Consider the following 19,943-nt stretch of genomic DNA (forward strand, 5'->3'; position numbering starts at 1 on the left):
GCGCTTTGAACCATTTTTGACACAAAATGATGAAGCGCCAGATTAGGAGCAACATGAACGCGCAAAGCTGTCGTTCGGAGGGAGGAGCTACAGCAGGTAGAGCGTTGGGAAAACAACGGCTGAAACTCTCAACTGCAGCTTTAAGGATACAGGGTTAATAGTATAAAGGTCAGCTATGATGTAAAATGCACTTGTTCATGCTTTTTAATAAATGAATATGGGTCCCGGTAGTGACTAGGCTCTCAAAGTTAGAGAAAAAACAACCCTCTCTCTTTTTCTCCACCTCCACCTTTCTGAAAACCTGTGTTCAAAATCCCCAGTCAGATTTCTCTCCTCGTATGATGTCACAAGTTAAGCACCCCTCATTACAAACCTAACATGGCACTACCCATGACAAGCACACCCCAGTTACCCCTGGACCTAAGTGGCAGTTAGAGCCAATCAGAGCAGACTGGGCTTTTTGGAAGGCGGGGCTAAACAGCTTCTAAAACGGAGAGTTTCAGACAGACGCCGAGAAGAGGAGATTCAGCAATGGCATCTGTGAGAAATAATACAGGGTTTTTTGGACGACCAAATTACAATTTTTAACCTGAAAATGTTCATAATATGTGCCCTTTAAATGTGTTCTCTGTTAGACCAAGAGGTGATAGTCTTGTGTGTCTATATGTGTAGCCTTACATGGTTCCTGCTGTCGGGCCTGGAGCCTCCCAGGAGCAGAACCTTGGAGCTCTGGGTGTGTCCGTTCTGACAGGCCAGGTGGAGGGCTGTGTTTCCTGCCTGCAGACAGGGGGAGGAGAGAGACTCTCATTATTCAGTAGTTTAATAGGGTCAGAGTTGTGATGCTGTCACACTACTAAGTATTTCATGATCTGACAAGTACGGTGGCCATGTGGTGCAAATCAGAATGGCAAATCACAAAACACACCGGCCAAACAGAAAGCACAAACAGGAAGCCGAAGCACAAAAGGTTTATGTGTGACATGCTTATACATAGTTACATCTCAGAAATCAGACATCTTCACAACAATATCTGAAGTTAGGTCACAATTAGTAGGCTACTGAATGCACTTCAGTGAGACGTGCTACATACTATTGCTTTGATTAACTTCTAAGTGAGAAATGGCTTGATTTCCTGGTGACTTTCTCTGAGAGATATATATACAGTATGTCCCCTTTAGAATCATCACCTTGTTTTTAGCGTGGACGTTGGCTCCAGCCTTCACCAGCAGTTTGACAGACTGGCTGAAGCCGTGCCAGGACACCTCATGGAGAGCAGTGTTTCCATCCTATCACCACAGAGGGACAAAAGGCCACATCAACAACAGACACTCTCCACCACTAGACTTAATGCAGGGTTCCAACACATTTTCCATTTCAAAAATTCCATACTTTTTCTGACTCAGATTTTCGGGATTCTCTGTAGATTTTTCAGTCTATATTTGACATCCGAATACAAATAGTTAAGATGCTTATGATATAAATGATAAGCCCTCGGAGAACTTACATCGACCCATGACAATCTCTTTGCCCAAACTCAAAAGTAGGTAAAAACTAAAAGGTTCATTTATTGAATATCGCTTGCCACTTCTGATTAGTGTTTGAAGCTGGAAGGACCAGGCTAGCGTTAACCGGCTGGATTGATTAGTATTTTTTGAAGAGTTGGGGCAATAATCTGGGAACACAAATCATTTCCATACTCTCTTTTATATTTTCCATACTTATCCAGACCTCGAAATGACTCAAATTAAATTCCATACTTTTGCATACTGCGTAGGAACCCTGTTAATGTTAACACAAATCTAAGGTTCTGTTCACAACTTATAGTCGACTTCTTTGGTGTGCACCAGTTTAGTGAGGATACATTGTTTCGGTTTTGATATGGTTTGGTTTCGTGTTCACAATGGCAAAACTCAAACGGACCATATTGTATTGTTGTGCATGTAACTACGTTCTTGGTGTGTTCTCGGCTGTGAAGGAGTTGTGGAGATTATAAAAGTATGGATGTTACTGGCTGGATTATTTTTGTAACCCATTTAGTATCTATTATAGACAGCGTAACTTTGACATACATCCATGAAAAAAAGGGTACAATTTGAGTGTTGATGGTTCTCGTCCCTGTAGGTTATTTATTATTCACTGTGTCTTAAAGGCCAGGACACACCGGTCCGACTACCGACCCTCGCCCGAAAATGGAGTCTGCCGTTTCAGGCAGCTCCAGTTTGCCCGTCGCGGCCAAAAAAGTGCCAAGAACACACCGAGCCGACTACTGACTATCCGTACGCTCTGAGCTTGCGCGGGACGTAATGTCTCCATAACAGCAGGGGGCGCTAATCTGTATTGTGGCCCAAAAAAATACGGAAGCCGGAAATGATGGGACAGCTCTCTAGAGCATAAACATAGATATAAATACGTATTTATATTTATGGACAATAAAGAGCACCATTTTTAGCAGAGAGTGTCGAGCATGGTGTCGAGCAGTCAACAAGGGTTGATGCATGTGAGTACTCGCTGAACGAAACAAACAAACACATTAAAACAATGGCTAGCTGCTGTTCACTGATTCGCTAGCCCTCCACCAATCAAATTGCTCCGACTGAAAGACTGCCCGACTGAAAAGAAGCCCGACGACATCTACGATGGCCGACGTCACCGAACACACCAAACAGATTCGTGTCCCCGCCCCCTCCAGTCTCCCCGACCATGTCCGATGGCCGATTATCGGGCCGGTGTGTCTTACTAATTACACTGGTCTTATGATAAGCAGATCACAGGGCACATATTTTTCTTCATGATTATCAGCTACATTAATGTATGATTATGTAATTCTTCCTGTTCCTCTGGCTGACTGTAATAGAGGAGCCATTCTACTCTGTGTTAGTGTGTGTGGCTTGTCTCTTGATGTGCACCTTGTCCTGTCTGTCCAGGGCACACCCTTCCTGGATGAGGGCGCTGATCACATCACTGTTTCCCACCACAGCAGCCCGCTGTACCGCCGTCTGCTCCCCCTGCCAACACACACACACACACACACACACACGCACACACAAAACACTAATTTACAATATGTGACGGAAACATTTAGCGACAGTGAAAACCAGCAATAAACTAGTCCATCATCTAAAAAAAAATCTAATATTTTAATATTATGACTTACTTTATTTTTATACTACACAGTATTGTTGCTGCCGTGTTAATATGTTAAAATTTGTATTGGAAAATTTTCAAAATAATAGACTTTTTAAAATGAATAAAAAAAGAGAAATGTCAGTAGTTGAAAAGAGAAAGAAGAGGCCGGTCCATCCGAGGTAACGCACTCTTTAAAGGAATCCATTGGTTATGGGGGATAATGATTTGATTCCTGCTCACTTTTGAGCGGAGCAGACACATGGATGGACGTCTCTTGGAGGTCAGTGCATTTAGTTTGAATGGGGATCAATACCTGCTCAGTAGAAGTATCCCTCCAAAGCCTTTGCACCCATACTTCATTAGTTAGTCTAAATGTACAGCACAATGAAAGGAATCGTTTGACATTCTTTGGAAATACACTTTGATTGATAAGAAGATGAAAGGTGAGTGTCAGTTCACATTTAGACAGACTTTTCAGGAAATGAGCAGGTTTAGTAGGTGTTTCCATTCAATGTAATACTAATGATAGGAGGTCACAACAAGACCATAGAAGGTAAAGAGAGGCAATCCAAGCTCAGTGGAAAAAAAGGCTGATCCACACACATTTCTCCTCTCTTCAGTGGATGTGGGCCCCTTTGTTTACATCCCCTATGGTCACATAAATGTTTACGGAGCCTAGGTAGTGGATCATGAGGAGACATTCACTGATTTGGACCAATTTGATTTCAACAACAGGCGCTCTCTAGAATCACTGACTGCACCCTGATTCCAGCTCTGTATTCAACAAACCTAGAGGTCCATATCTCACATGTCCAGGGGACCAACAATGGGCCTGCTGAAAACAAAATGCAACTAAACATCTACAGTATAAAGTCTGTCATTTTACAATTACCAACTCAATAATTCAATCTGTTGAACGTAGATCTACAACAACAGAACATCGTAAGTAAGCTAGAGAATATCACACCAGAAGTCTGAGAGTTACAGCAGGTGTTGTCCTAACACTAGTAGAGCAGCGGCTTCTTCTTATCACTATCCCTGCATTCCAAATCACATACTCTCTTTCTTTTTACTACACTACATACTAAAGTACAGAAGAGTTTTAGGGCCACAGGAGGGAAAAATAATGTCATATTCATAATGTCAAGAAATGTCAAGAATAAAGACAAATACTCCAAAATGCTATTGGAGTTAGTGGGGCATTTATGTATTTTCAGCATACTACAATTGACGTGCATGTATTTGGGACATCCTAAATCTTTTTCCGGCATACTAAATAGTAGGGAAGTATGGGGATTGGAACGCAGGCAATGGTCCAAATTAAGCTAAAAACTGTGGAACACATAGTGAAAATAGCACAAAATTCCCCAAAACAAACGATCCCTTTCATTGTTAATAGTTGAGTACGCTTATTTGAAACAAGCATGTATCCAGCAGAGTTATGACTAACTTAAGAAGTACTGATGTTAGTCTGCTCCCATTATAGGTCACACAAACCACAGCAGGTCATCTCAAATAGCTCTGTTAGCTGTGAAGCGTGCACACAGGTTCTTAAAGCATGTGAAAGTGTTGAGAGCATGGTCCCAGGAGAAAAGCTTTATGATCAGCCGTGAATGGAGTTCCTGCCCACAGAGCAGAGTCGTGCTGAGTGACACTGAGCATTGAGCAGCTAGGACATGAGAGAGCAGGAGGACAGAGCATTGAGCCGCTAGGACATGAGAGAGCAGGAGGACAGAGCATTGAGCAGGGCAGCTAGGACATGAGAGAGCAGGAGGACAGAGCACTGAGCAGCTATAGGACATGAGAGAGCAGGAGGACAGAGCATTGAGCAGCTAGGACATGAGAGAGCAGGAGGACAGAGCATTGAGCAGCTGGGACATGAGAGAGCAGGAGGACAGAGCATTGAGCAGCTGGGACATGAGAGAGCAGGAGGACAGAGCATTGAGCAGCTGGGACATGAGAGAGCAGGAGGACAGAGCATTGAGCAGGGCAGCTGGGACATGAGAGAGCAGGAGGACAGAGCATTGAGCAGCTAGGACATGAGAGAGCAGGAGGACAGAGCATTGAGCAGGGCAGCTAGGACATGAGAGAGCAGGAGGACAGAGCATTGAGCAGCTATAGGACATGAGAGAGCAGGAGGACAGAGCATTGAGCAGCTAGGACATGAGAGAGCAGGAGGACAGAGCATTGAGCAGCTAGGACATGAGAGAGCAGGAGGACAGAGCATTGAGCAGCTAGGACATGAGAGAGCAGGAGGACAGAGCATTGAGCAGGGCCTTCCATCAGAGAGACAGGAGAGAGAGGAAGAGGAGGAGAGGGTCATTTCAAACCAGATAAGAACGCCATAAAAATGAAAAAGTCAATTCTTGGCTTCACTAGATTTTTGAGGCCAACTAGAACTCTTATGTTTAAGGAAAACTGCCTATATCTGCTAGCCCGGAAATCCAGACCTGCCGCTAGGCGCTTGTTGGTCTGGACACTCTCCATTGAAGCTCATTTAATATGTCAAGAAATCCTGAGCTACCAATCAAATCGTTCTATCTGATATGGGCGGGCCAGAGCCATATGTATGGTGCTCTGGGGCGGACGTAACCGGATGACGACAGTGCGATGCATGTGCCGTAGTAAACAACCAACAGAGATGGATGCAGATATGTTATTTGAGTTTGAGACGGCTTTGGGCTGGACACTTGACGATTTGGAAGACGGCACTCACATCTTTCATTAGCAAGTAAGAGGAATGTTCTGTTTTGCAGACCGACCACGGCAAAAGTTTAATTTAACAGTTTAACAGCTGTTCGCTAAACGAACGGGGCTTAATACGTCACCTTGTTCATTGCTCTGATTGGTCGTAGTGCTATCTAATTGCGTGCAGTGGCATTTGAAATGCACGCGTAGGTGCCGCCCTTTGAGTTGGAAAGGTCTATTGATCGTGGCCAGACCCCCTATCATTCTAGATATGTGTCTGGATTTCCAGGCTATATATCTGCTCCAACGAATTATCTTTTGTTGAGATAACTTGTTATTCAGACGTAATGTCACTTCAATTTCAAGACTTTCAAGAAAAAGTAACAGTTGTGCCAACTTGTTATTTTTGTTGATACTGTTATTGTTTGAAATTCCTAGTGTTTAGGAACTCAAAGGGTTTTGTTACATAGAAATAATGAGTTATCTCAACAAAGGATAATTACTTGGGTCAAATGTATGAAGTTTTTCTGATAGTTTAAGTTGGCCTCAAAAATGAAGACAGTTGCCTTGAAATGTTGAGTTTTCTTCCCTTTTTCATGTTTACAGTAAAGTGAGCACAGCACAGCAGCAGAGGTGGAGTTATTTCAGGGAAAGGAAGGATGAGGGGACATATCTGCTGGCTCAGTATAGGAGCAGGTTTGGCTAACCTCCTTCACTCTCCCTGATCTTCCAGGCTTTTCCCCAGCCCTGTTCCACTGTCTTCTCCCCTCTTCCTCCTTCTCCTCCTGCTGCTTCATTCTGCCCATCCTGCCCCCTGCAGTAGTGGAGGATGCACTGCAGCCTGCCGCCGAGCTCATTGACCACACAGATTGAATTTGGAAAGGCCAGAGCTCTGGGTGCTCACTCCCTGTGGGAAAGGGGGACTGGCATCCTGGGGGCAAACCTACCAGTGGACAGTCCAAAGAGTCCCATTCAAGGCCACTGGAGGTCATACCACTTCACTTAGCTTGGTGTTTGAAAAAAATAAAAAAGTAATGTTGTGGATCTTCAAAATCATAAGAGAAAACACTGGACTTGAGAGCAAAAGAAGATAAGAAGGCCACTTGTAACCGTCAAGCCAGGACTGAAGTGCGATAGCTGGATGAAATGGATGAAGAGTGGAGAGGTTGTGCCACACTGCTGAGGTACAGATGTATGTACTCACGTCGTCTTGGATGTCCAGGTCACAGCCGGCTTTGAGCAGGATACGCACAACCTCCAGGTGGCCTTTGTGGGCAGCCAAGTGCAGGGGGCTTCTGCCATACTGTTGATGAACACACACACACACACACACACACACACATTAGTGTCAACTGTCAAAAACACACCAAAGAGCACACAACATAAGGACACAAGGAAAACCATCACACACAGCAGAGTCAAAGTCCAGAGAGTCAATATGGCTGCAGTGGCATCAACAGTGTTGGTCATAGCTGGTGGCACCAGTCAACACAATCTGCTGCAGAGTACAATCCATACAATCCATCTTCGTAATGAGTTGAAGCAAAACAAACAAGCCCTAATCCCCACGGTTTAAGGGAGTGGTGCACACACACACACACACACACACACACACACACACACACACACACACACACACAATGTGCACAGCTGTTAAGGTTAACAGAGCAGAGGATCAAGTCTGCATCCTGCCAATGTATAATGAAGCTGTGGGCGGGGCCTAAAGCAGAAAGGTTACTAGTTTACTAGTTTACTAGTCTTAAAGGATCAGTTCACCAAACCCTCGCAAAGTCTGTGAATGATCCACAGGAGATACATGTTGTTGCCCTTGCATTCATAAATGTCATGTTTTCAAAACAAAACCAAAAAATGCATTCATCTTCACCGTATTAGAACCAGAATTCTTGAGTTAAGACAGTGCTGATGTACAATCTCAAATAAATGGTCTTAAAAATGTTCTACAAATATGCCTTATATGTCAAATAAATATGTATCAATCAGTAAGTGCAGACTGAAGTTTTGTAAAATTAGGACTAGAATAATGCCAAGAGCTGAGACAATAATTAATTTTTCTTTAATCAAAATTCATTCTTTTTCACATTGTTTCTGAAGCAGACATGCTTGATCCAGCTTCCCCATGATAAGGATTGCCTTTTCCTGTTATATCATTTGAAACAGTTTGACTGTTGGATATTTGATTTGTTATTGTTTGCAATTGTCTAACATTTTATGGTCAAAGCAGTTGGTAAATAATCTGCAAATTATTTGACAATGAAAATAATAATCATTAATAATCATCGGCCCTAATCGCTACTATGCCGAAGTGCCCTGGCTCCTACACGCACAGGATCAGCCAATAGGAGACTTTCTAAGATCACGTGTCATATCTGCATCGTATCAGTCATTAAACCTTCATGCACACCATGATTAATCCACTGAATGACTACCCATAAATCATTATGTTCAAAGCACTGAAGCATGCAAGAAGAAAGCTAAAATGATGTTATGACAGCTGATAAAATGAGTATGGTCCCTTGTGCAGTTGATGTAGATGTGGTTAGTGTCCGTGTATTTTATTCTACTACTACTCTTAGTGGCGTTCGCAGCAGTGTGATTTCTGTCAAGTGTGACAGAGTTTTAGGGCCACCTTGAGGGGTGGGGGGGGGATCTGAGACTGACAATATTATGAGACTGCAGTCCTGATTATACCAGAAAATGAGCGGTTGAGCTTGTGCGGTTGAAGCCTACTTCAGTATAGAGACAGAGCGGAACGCGTCATAATCTGAGGCCACGCCCATCGTGGGGGAAAACAATACACAGCGCTCCATTCACTTTGTATTGAATGACACCTGTATTCTGCAAAAAAACTTAATAAAAACTTAATACGACATGCCTTTCACAAATACACGTTACTTTCTTTAAAGCCACTACGAGTAACTTTTAAATATCTTTAAAACAGCCCCATGTTTCCTCTGATAATCATAAATTACCTTTAACAGCAAACGAGACCATCAGTGCAAAGAAAGACGTTTTTATATAGTTTTTATTACTGCGTTTGGTCTGGTCGCACACCCAGTCCGATTTTTGGTTTGCGCATGCAGGCTCTATGGTCACATATTCGTATTGGTCGCAGATTTCAGTTTAGCGCAGCAACGCAATTTGAGAAGCCTATCCCTCCAGGTGAGGGAAGGGGAGCGGGAGCCTTGTTTGAGACAGTTATTTGTCGTCATAATGACTGATAACGGGGCTGAACCATCAAAGAAATAAAAGAAGGGGGCGCCCTTAGCTCAGTTGGTAGGGCGTCCACCCCCCCGGGCCGGGCCCAGCAGCAGACCCGGGTTCAATTCCCGCCCTCGGTCGTTCTCTGCATGTCACTCTCACCCTCTCTGCCCCATTTCACCTCTGTCTCTACACTATCAATAAAGCATAAAAATGCCAAAAAAATATCTTAAAAAAAAAAAAAAGCTACGACCCATGTCTGTCTATACGAGCTGTTTGTGTTAAAAATGATTGAGTCATTTTCAATATCGAGACAAAACTCTAACCAAATGTATGCTAATGTTAGACTAAGCCTCACGTATACTCCATCCTCGTTTGTTAAAGTTACATCCATCCAGGCTTTCTGTCAACGCCTATAGCTTTCACAAATAAGGATATACTTAATCTTTTATTCAACTTAATTATTTTCCTCAGTGTGGCCTGAATACTTTGTCGTGGATAAAGACATTCTGTTATTTACCAGCTAAATGTATGAGCAGATGAGATTACCACCAGATGACCACTTTAGCTAAACCAATATTCTGGAGGGAGGCCTGACTGGGCTAATACAGTCATATGAAAAAGTTTGGGAACCCCTCTCAGCCGGCATTATAATTGACTCTGCTTTCACAAAAAAAAAGATAAAAGTGGTATGTCTTTAATTTACTAGGAACAGCTAAGTACTGGGATGTTTTCCAAACAAAGATTTTTTGAAAAGCAGTATTTGGTTGTATGAAATAAAATAAAATGTGAAAAACTGGCTGTGCAAAAATTTAGGAACCCTTGTGGTTTTGTTGATTTTAATGCCTGTAACAGCATGTAAAACTGATGACTTTAAATACAAAGTTAGTTGGATTATGTTGTTAAGCCTTGAACCTCATATAATTGTCTGTTTAATCATGGGAAAATGTATTTTAGGTGCCTAAATGCAAGTTGCACTTCTCTTTGACTCTCTGCTGAAGTGAGACAGAATGGGATCATCAAAGCAGTTCCCAAAAGATCTGAAAAACAAAGGCTGTTCATTGTCATGGTTTAGGGGAAGGCTACAAGAAGCTTTCCCAAAGGTTTCAATTGTCAATTTCGACTGTAAGGAACGTTGACAGGGAATGGAAGGACACAGGCATAGTGGCAGTTAAACCAAGGCATAGCAGACCAAGAAAAAAACAGGAGCGCATAGGTGGAGGATTGTGAGAATGGTTGCACACAACCCAAAGATCACCTCCAAAGACCTGCAAGAACATCTGCAGATTGTGTATCTGTACATCGTTCAACAATTCAGCGCAATTTGCACCAAAACATCTGTATGGCCGGTTGATGAGAAGGAAGCCCTTTCTGCGCCCACGCCACAGATACAGTTGCATGGAGTATGCAAACAGCTCATTTAGACAAGAAAGATTCATATTGGAAGAAAATGCTTTGGACTGATGAGACAAAAATTCAGTTATTTGGTCTTTATAAAAAGCGCTTTGCATGGCGAAAGAAGAAAACTGCATTCCAAGAAAAACACCTGCTACCTACTGTCAAATTTGGTCATGCTGTGGCCACTTCAGGGACTGGGGCCCTGGTTAAAGTCGATAGTCGGATGAATTCAACCCAGTTTCAACAGATTATTCAGGATAATGTTCAAGCATCAGTAACAAAGTTGAAGTTGCGCAGGGGTTGGATATTCCAACAAGACAATGACCCTTAACACAGTTCAAATTCCTGCAGAGGGAAAAGTACAATGTTCTGATATGGCCGTTGCAGTCCAATGACTTGAATATCATCGAAAATCTATGGGATGATTTGAAGCGGGCTTTCCATGCTCGGCAGCCATCACATTTAATTGAACTGGATCGCTTTAGTATGTAAGAATGTTCAAAATACCTACATCCAGGATCCAGACACTCATCACAGGCTACCGGAGGCGTCTAGAGGCTGTTAATTTTGCAAAAGGAGGCTCAACTAAGTACTGATGTCATTTTTCTTTTGGGGTGCCCACATTTATGCACCAGTCAAATTTTGTTATGATGCCTATTGCATATTTTCTATTATTCCAATAAACAAAATGACACTGCTGAATTGCTTCTGTTTCCCTAAGGTATGTCATATATGAAAAGGAATTTGCTTCTTTGAAATCCCTGCTAATGATGAACAAAAATCCCCCAAAATTAGAAGGGGGTCCCAAACTTTTTCATATGACTGTAAATGCAAAAACTATTGGTTTTGGACAAATGCTGCTAGCATAAGAAATGGAATATATTTTGGTGACTCTGGTTTAAACTGACAGTGACATCCTGTGGTAATGGAAACACCAAGGCAGTGTTGCTCCGTACTCTGCCAATGTAGGAGATTGGTTCTTACAGTAGCCAGTCAGGAGATTGTACAATAATATTAAGAATGGGGAGGGTTAGGCTAAACCACCACATCCTGAACATCACATCCATCATAATAAATGGCATGCAGAAGAATGGCGGAGCAGGATGTCTGCATGTAGGTAACCATTCAAACTTCAAACGGTGATCTCTGTTAATCTGTAATTACAATGAGATGACACAGATCCAGTGTGTATTCCCACACAACAGCACAAGCCACATTACAGCCCAGGTATAAACTCAGTGTTGGGAGGTGGGAGCTTTGTTTGGGTGCGGCTCCACTCTGCATTACCGTGGTCCTCAGATTGAGTTACACTGGGCCAGGCTTGGAAGAGAGCCACAGGCCCAGCTCAGGTAAACAGCAGCAGGCTAGCCTCTACACTGACTAAGGCTCAGTCTGTGCTTCTATGTGTTGGTTTGTCAGTAGCAGTTGGTGTGTGTGTGTGTGTGTGTGTGTGTGTGTGTGTGTGTGTGTGTGTGTGTGTGTGTGTGTGTGTGTGTGTGTGTGTGTGTGTGTGTGTGTGTTCAGACTGGGTGTGACAAGACATTACCCTATACTATCTTGGTCAGTGATTGCTGCATCATACATAGTTTAATGACTTCACAGTGACATGTGCATGTGTGCAGAGCCAAGCCTAATGTAATTTTTCAACAACAACAAAAAACTGCATTTTAGTTACAAAATGAATATCATCTTATACATTAAAACTAGACTATCCATATACACTCACCGGCCACTGTATTAGATTCACCAGTTCAATTTCTTGTTAACACAAATAACTAATCAGCCAATCTCATGGCAGAAACTCAATGCATTTAGGCATGTAGACCTGGACAGGACAACAGAGCATCCTACTGTCTGTGTGTCTGGTTTGTAAGCTGCACGGTGGCACAGAGGAAAAGGCTCCAGGGGGTCATGAAGGCAGCGCAGAAGATCACTGGCTTACCATAACCTCACTAAATGCTGCTAAGACTAGGGCATAGTGGGGACACATTTGTGTAAAGCACATTTATGAATGTGGATGTTGTGTGGGTGTGTCTCATGTCTTGTGTCCTATGTGTCTTATGCGTTTCTTTTTTAATGCCTATATTTGACTATTTTTATAGTTTTCATTTATTTATTTATGGATACATGGTAATGAGAGAAATCTTTTTCACATAACAGATGTTCCAATTGCACTTTACCTATCTGTATTTCTAAAGTATTATTAACAATAGCTCAGGTCAAGGCCCACTACATAGAGTTCAATTTGAATCGGTCGACCACTTCAAGGTCAGTGAATGAGTGTTAACTGTGTTTTTCCTTTGTTTACATTGATTCGATTCCTGATAAATACTAAAAAAAAAAAAAAAAAAAAAGCATAATTTTCCACATATTTCCTTCTTGGTTACCGGCCTGGTCTTTTTTTTATTTTTTTTAACCTTTATTTATACAGGTATATCCCATTGAGACCGAAGACTCTTTTGCAAGGGAGACCTGAATCTGGTCTAATCCCACACTTTATCCCTTCCAGCCTTCTCTGCTTTTCATCTGTTTTTCAGATTTTCAGTCTCACTCTATTCATCATAATAGCCTTTCAAAAAAAACAACAACATTCCTTTTCCTGAGCGGAGGAATATTTCATGTGAAACTCTGCCCCCTTTATCCTGGCTTTAGCTTACAGAATGGCACGCTGCCAAAACACCCAAATACAGCTGGTGAAAACAAAATGATCAGAAGCTCATGGAATATTGTCCTAGCTGTAACTGTACTGTGTGTGTGATGCCATGTGTTCACATTCCCCAGGGATAATTGGTTTGCAGGGCCACAGCAGAACACACAACACACACTTAACACACACACAAACACACACACACACACACACACACACACACATGAAAATCACTCAGATGAGAATATTTGAAAAAAAATACCTTTAAACCAACGTTTTGTATGTTTTTTTTAATAAGAAACTTCTTAACATCGGAAGATAAACTCATTTTCTAAATCCAGGAAACATGCAGCAACAAAAGGCCTATTGTTGTATTGTAGGCCAAAACTAAATCAACCCTGAAAGACTTAGATAGACTAATAAATAGTTGAAAAATAAATAAATTAAAATGTGCTAAATAGGTTCAATACTCTGAAATGAATTTAAATAAATAAAGTAAATAAATATAATAAAATAGAAAGATTGCAAAACAAGTCAAAGGAAATATATTGAATGTCGGTATATTATAATAAGTGAAAAGCCAAGCTAAAGAGATGGGTCTTGTGTGTGTGTGTCTTTTTAAAGAATATGAACACTGTGCTGCCCTCAAATCCTCTCAGCTTATGATGCAGACTATAAAGATAAACAGTAAAGATAACAGCTGACCTGTGTGCGTGGCTGGATAACCTCAATTCTTCAGAGTGGGAACAGCTGTTTTCATCAGATACATGCTGTCTATACCTGGCATGGGTCACATGAAGTCTTCTGTCCAATCAAACTACAGTATAGCCACAACCACAACACAAGCTGTTGTTCATGACCTGCTAATGCTACACAGCTTGGCGGTGGCACAAAACAAAAGAGCCTCGCTAAAACTCCTGAGATCAGACCCACAGCTGAACTATCATCTCCCATCCATCCTGAGGTCTCACTGGGCTCAATGCCCCAGCCAGAAGAATGTATCCACTGTAAAGAAATGTGTGTGCAGTTACTGCAGTACATCCAGGAGGGAGATGGACCGTGTGCTAACCCGGAGCTGACAAAACAACTTGGCCCAAAGCTCTGCTAAGATAGGACCAGCCTTCCCCTCCAGATCCTCTACGCCGCCAGGGTTGTTGTCTAGTTTGCTTCCATAATAAATCTTCTTTCATACTAGTATAAATCAAAGGTCCAGATGTAAATTGAAGTGTTATTTAACTAAACCTTGTCTGTTTGCGTCTGTATCTCCAAGGCTGTAACCATAATATTTTTTGTAAAACCTTTGGACACTAATATGTTGTAAAAGTGAAATAAAGATTTTAACTCTGGTTTTATTCAACGTAGATAGAACGTAGATTTCTATTTTTTAAAGAGATTCAAATGTATGCAATTAGTTAGATATTGGCAAATTTAAATAAGTATTCAAACATTTCTAATACAAAAATAGGTAATCAACTGGAAAATGTTCATGATATCTAGAAGTTAAAAATGTTTCCCTTTTCACGTGCAGTGCAAGTCTCCACACACACACACACACACACACACACACACACACACACACACACACACACACACACACACACACACACACACACACACACACACACACACACACACACACACACACACACACACACACACACACACACACACACACGTCGAATTAGAACTTTCAATCTTCCGCATTTTGTCTACTACTGTTTGTATCCAATGAGCAGCCATTAAAAAAAGAGCCATAGCAAAGGCAGAGTCAACTTGACTGTTTGGGATACTCTGTAACAGAATAACAATGGACCTATAAATATCTCTAAACATCTTATATGTCTCTGTTCCCCAGTGTGTATGGGTTAATAACCTTTGGACCAGAGTGTGTTTTCAGGAGATAATGAGAGCTAAAGAAAGCCTCAGGGGATTCAGTGTGTGTGAGTGTGTGTGTGTGTGTGTGTGTGTGTGTGTGTGTGTGTGTGTGTGTGTGTGTGTGTGTGTGTGTGTGTGTGTGTGTGTGTGTGTGTGTGTGTGTGTGTGTGTGTGTGTGTGTGTGTGTGTGTGTGTGTGTGTGTGTGTGTGTGTGTGTGTGTGTGTGTGTGTGTGTGTGTGTGTGTGTGTGTGTGCGCGAGAGAGAGAGTGTGTGTGTGAGTGTAAGCTCTTCTCTGTGTGATCCATCTGGCCATGCAGCAGCTCAGCTGTGTGATACTGTTAAACATCTGGGTGCACTGTGCCAACTTCAGCTGGAGGTGACTGTGCATGGAGAACGCTCACTGAGTCAGTCCACTCACGCAACGTTACTACAAGAAACTGTTAGTAGTGTTTTGATATTTAGGAATTGAGAATGAACTCACCTACATGTGCAACCTGGTATCACGCCGAGGCGTCTAATAGACACGCATGGACCGGCGTCTAACTCACACGCCTTGCCTGACCAGGGCGTGTGAGTTACACGCGCACCTCCCGCCGTCTAAATGAATGGAGGAATAGTCTAAATGAACGGAGGAATAGCACCAACAGGGGCCGACATGTTCTCCCAGGAATAGCACGACATGTTCTCCCAGCATTTCAATACTATCTAGCTGCAGCCCCCTCGGTGGTTAGGGTTAGGGCAAGGGGACAGGGAGAGGTTATAATATAGATAAAACATTGACGGAAAACCGCGGCCGCCATTTTGACTACGGGCGGCCGCGACAGCGGCCGCCATCTTGACTACGGGAGGTGCGCGTGTAACTCACACGCCCTGGTCAGGCAAGGCGTGTGAGTTAGACGCCGGTCCATGCGTGTGTATCTCACGCCTCGGCGTGAGATCGGGTTGACATGTGTGCTTAAGTGTGACCAATTCTATATGTTTTCACTATCATAAACACAAAAGGCCTACGATGGCACAAACTACATCCACTGATTAAGACAGTGAGATGTGGTTAAAAGTAGAGATAGACTCATAAACGATATTGGCTCATTCATTTATGGTGCATGTTGTCGGCTGATATGTAACAAGAAACTGCAATATACAGTAGAAATAGCAAAGTAGGTTTGAGTGCTCTATTAGAAACAGTGTCACCATTTAGGGCCTGACCGATATGGATTTGTTTTGGAGCCCATGCCGACTAAAGGCTAGGCAGAAAAATAATCTGATAACCGATTAATAAACGAATTATTATTTTTTTTAATACCCAAAAATATACATGTATTTTGACAAAATTTACTTTCTTGAACCCTTAAATATACTGTATATACATACATATTAGGTCAAAACGTGTACAGGAACTTTTACTTTATTGTAATATTCATTGTCTACATTTTTTTTTACAAATATGTCTAAAGTGTCATGGGGCATTTTTCTAGCTGCCTGACACCCACACCACAGCACACTTCACATTACATGCTTCGCCCCACTCAATCCAGAGCTTCATTTTCATTGGTCCAGTTTTGAAACCCGACTAGGGGTTGTGTTCCTATATCTTAGTGGCTCCGGCGCTTCTAGGCCTTTCATGCTCTGCTGTGTGTGTAATTCATTTAACAGATGAGCCCACAATAGAAAGTGTTGCAGGTCATGTTATCCAAATGGACTGACCTCACTGAACATCTGAAAATCAAGTACACAAGTAGAAACAGGGCAAAGAGCTCATTCATTACTACTCTACTTCATAATGAGGATCTGCTTATATTGGCTGAGTAAGACACAAATTCATCACACTTGTTTTAACTGCTCTTTACTTTTGGATGCATTGGGGGAAATCCTTGCGTCATGTGTGCTAACATGCATGTGTTAATATGATAACTAAATGATGTTGGGGATGCACATTTGGCCGTCTTCTTGAGCCAGCGGTGGTTGTTGCAGTAAAGCTAGGTCACCTTGGAAACAATTAAGCCTAAAAGAGGAAAACAAACTGGCAATCAAGGGTTCATGGAGCACCCTCCTCACTCAGTAGATGGACATAACAAATTGAAGTCGTAACACCAGAATTTACTTAAACTTATGTTTCACCCGTAAACTGGAATACAGGCAAATGGAGTGTTCACCACTCTGGAGGGGCGTTATTAAAAGATCCCTTTTCAATTTTCCAAAACTACATTTTTCACTGTTTTCATGTAAACAGAAAGTCAAATATCCAACTCCAATGCACTTTTCTGATGGCTACATAGTGTCACAAATAGTCAAATCTCTGTATTGAAAGAGCAGATCTGATTTGAATGAGAACATTCAGAGTTGGGGACAGCCCTATTTGTCAAAATCAGTGAACATCTTCTCACAATTCGCTACCCGACTGTACTGTGTCTGTGTGCTGAAAATAACAGGTTTTAATATGCAGCCTAGGCTCTGAAATCTGGCATTAAACAAAGGGTAAACAAAAGGGCCAACAGTAGCTATGCCGTGTAACCCATTGATGACTATGGCAATCTAGGATGCATGTCCTTAATGCCTGAGGGTTTTCTGAAAAAATAGTACGAATTGTCAACGTCTACCAAAACCTTAATATCTAAGCCTGTGTAGCACATAGAAACATGAAATAAAATACATTTAAAAGCTAAGGTTCACAGGTTTTATTTAGACATCCCTTAGTGCTTACAAACCAACACATGTTTCTAAAAATCGTCAAAATTTGATGGGGGAGAAAAAATAAATAAAAATAATATAAAATATTTAAAACTAATGTGCTAAATGAGGTTATAATCCTGCTTCCTTTTAGCATGGATAGTAGTGACTGAGTGTGCAGTGGAGAGATGAAGATAGACAGATAGAGGGAGGAAGATATAGCTTTATTTTATTATTTAGTACAATTATTTCACTGGCACCATAAATCCGACTTCCCAGTACAACTGGAACGCAGACTGACTCCTGCTGTCGGGAGCCGATCAGCTGGTCCAAACGGCTGTATACCACGGAGATGAAAACGAAACTGAAACTTAACTATCGCCTGGCTGGGCTGAATTTGAGTTGGAGCAGCAAAATATAGCCTACATTCATAAATGTTGTTAATAAATAGATGCAATGTGTTGTGTGATTTTCGTCAGTAGTCTATAGTAGACCTTGATTCTGCGCACCAAACGCCACTAACCGTTCTGTAATACACTATCGTGGACACAGCCAGCTTATTTTTTTTATTGAATTTTTTTTATTGACGTGATTTTCGGCAAACCACACAACATTTGGGTGGTCACGTGGTCTTAAAAAATCAACAAAACCCACCTCATGTGTATTTCAACCAATGACGGTGCATTCTATGCTGCGCACGCCATGAACATTAGATAAAGTAACAATGCTGCACTACGCAGCAGCTGGCAGGAGATACAATGTAGCGCCGCGCAGCAGCCGTCATCAATGGGTTAACACTGGATTGTTCAGTGCACACACAAAAAGTGATTTAGACAATGAGCATTCTCCAGAATGGCTTAATCCACCTCTAAGTGGGATGCTATGGCTAAAACAAGAAGTTACCAAAACAGGCGTTATGCTTGCAATGCTGTCAGTCCATTAGGTGTAAACTAAGTTCATGAGGAGACCATAGATAGTAAATAATATGGATGTAGCATCCGGGCTGACCTCAGTTATTCACACGGCATCCAATAATCCTGGTTTGTGCGCGTTGCCATTTTGTGAGGGGGAGGGAGATAGCTGACGTATACCTCCGACTCCGAGGCAAAGTGAGGGACAACGGGCGGAGAGCTGTCACTCAAGAGATCACGCCAATACATTTTAACCTCCGATAAAATAAAATCTAGCGTGGTCCGAAAAAATTCACCCCCCTCAGTGTTGTCATGGAGATATGACCTAAACATACAGACTAAAATGGTTTTGTGGACCAGGCTGTAAATAGGTTTAATAAGACTTTGAAAACAGCCTGTTTAACAAGTGAGTCAATGAGAGATGGCTGTCTTCTGCTTCCACCCCCTTAGTGGCACTTCTGGTTACTACAGTTGTGGTCACTTCCTTATTGGATGCTGGTAAAAATCTCTGAGGTTGGGGCTTGGAGGAGACTTGAGGATATCATTTTGCTTTAACTCCACCACACTCACCTTGGTGACGGCTACTTTGGCCCCCTTGTTGATCAGCTGGACCACATTGTCGGCGTGTCCCTTGTGTGAAGCTACTAGGAGGCGCTCGGACAGGGCCAGAACCTCAGCCTCATCCTGCTGGCTCATCAAGCTGTCACGCTCACACACAAGGCTCCAGGTGGTGGGGGGGGAAGGAAGGCAGCCCGAGCAATGCTTCTTCTGATGCCCTTCTCTAACTCATGGCTCTGCACACACAGGTGTCAAACGGGAGCTGGGCTGATAGTCTGCTGGGCTGCCTGCTACACAGAGCCAGGAACCCTCCCCTTCATCCTCTCCACTGCCTGGAAGAGAACAGGAAACACATGGAGTGACAAGAGTATAGGCTGGCAAACAGGAAAGCAGAGTGGAAGCACATCCTGACTCACTACACACACCGTTACACCCCTGTATAGTACAGGCCATGTGGGATCATGTGAGAGGGCCAGGCATAATCCCCACAGAGTGCCAAAAGAGAGGGGTCAAATTGAGTGCCTGCTGTAATGCCAAGGAGAAAGTCATTCACACAAAAAGAGACCTTGAAAAGAAAAAAAAATAAATCACAAAAAAACAGTCATTACAGTGTTAAACAGGCAGCACAGACCCTGCAGTGGGTTTGGTCCAACCAAAGGGAAGCACATCACACAGTCATCAAGCTGCCACACAAAACCTCAGACTCTTCAAGCTATGCATTCCAGCCTACTTAGTCTCCCAAAACAGACGCTGCTATCTCCCAGTTTATTGCCCATCATATATTATGGGGAACATTCATAAAATGGCCCTAGGCCCACACCTGACCTGTGACAATGTGTTGAGCTTGACTGTC

The 19,943-nt window shown here is 42.4% G+C and overlaps 1 protein-coding gene across 1 annotated transcript in view; it reads right to left on the reverse strand.

Moving 5' to 3' along the window:
• Positions 1-19,228, reverse strand: part of ankrd6b (ankyrin repeat domain 6b) — a gene marked incomplete at both ends in the record, with an annotated part of 32,969 nt that extends 13,741 nt beyond the window's left edge. The window contains 5 exons of the mRNA XM_080047569.1: positions 679-777; positions 1,188-1,286; positions 2,907-3,005; positions 7,019-7,117; positions 19,103-19,228. Of these exons, the coding sequence (XP_079903695.1) occupies positions 679-777; positions 1,188-1,286; positions 2,907-3,005; positions 7,019-7,117; positions 19,103-19,228 (522 nt within the window). The remainder of the gene's footprint in view (positions 1-678; positions 778-1,187; positions 1,287-2,906; positions 3,006-7,018; positions 7,118-19,102) is intronic.
• Between the last annotated feature and the right edge of the window lie 715 nt (positions 19,229-19,943).

The sequence above is a fragment of the Ammodytes marinus genome (assembly GCF_949987685.1).
Source record: "Ammodytes marinus genome assembly, chromosome: 19".
Taxonomy (NCBI): Eukaryota; Metazoa; Chordata; class Actinopteri; order Uranoscopiformes; family Ammodytidae; genus Ammodytes; species Ammodytes marinus.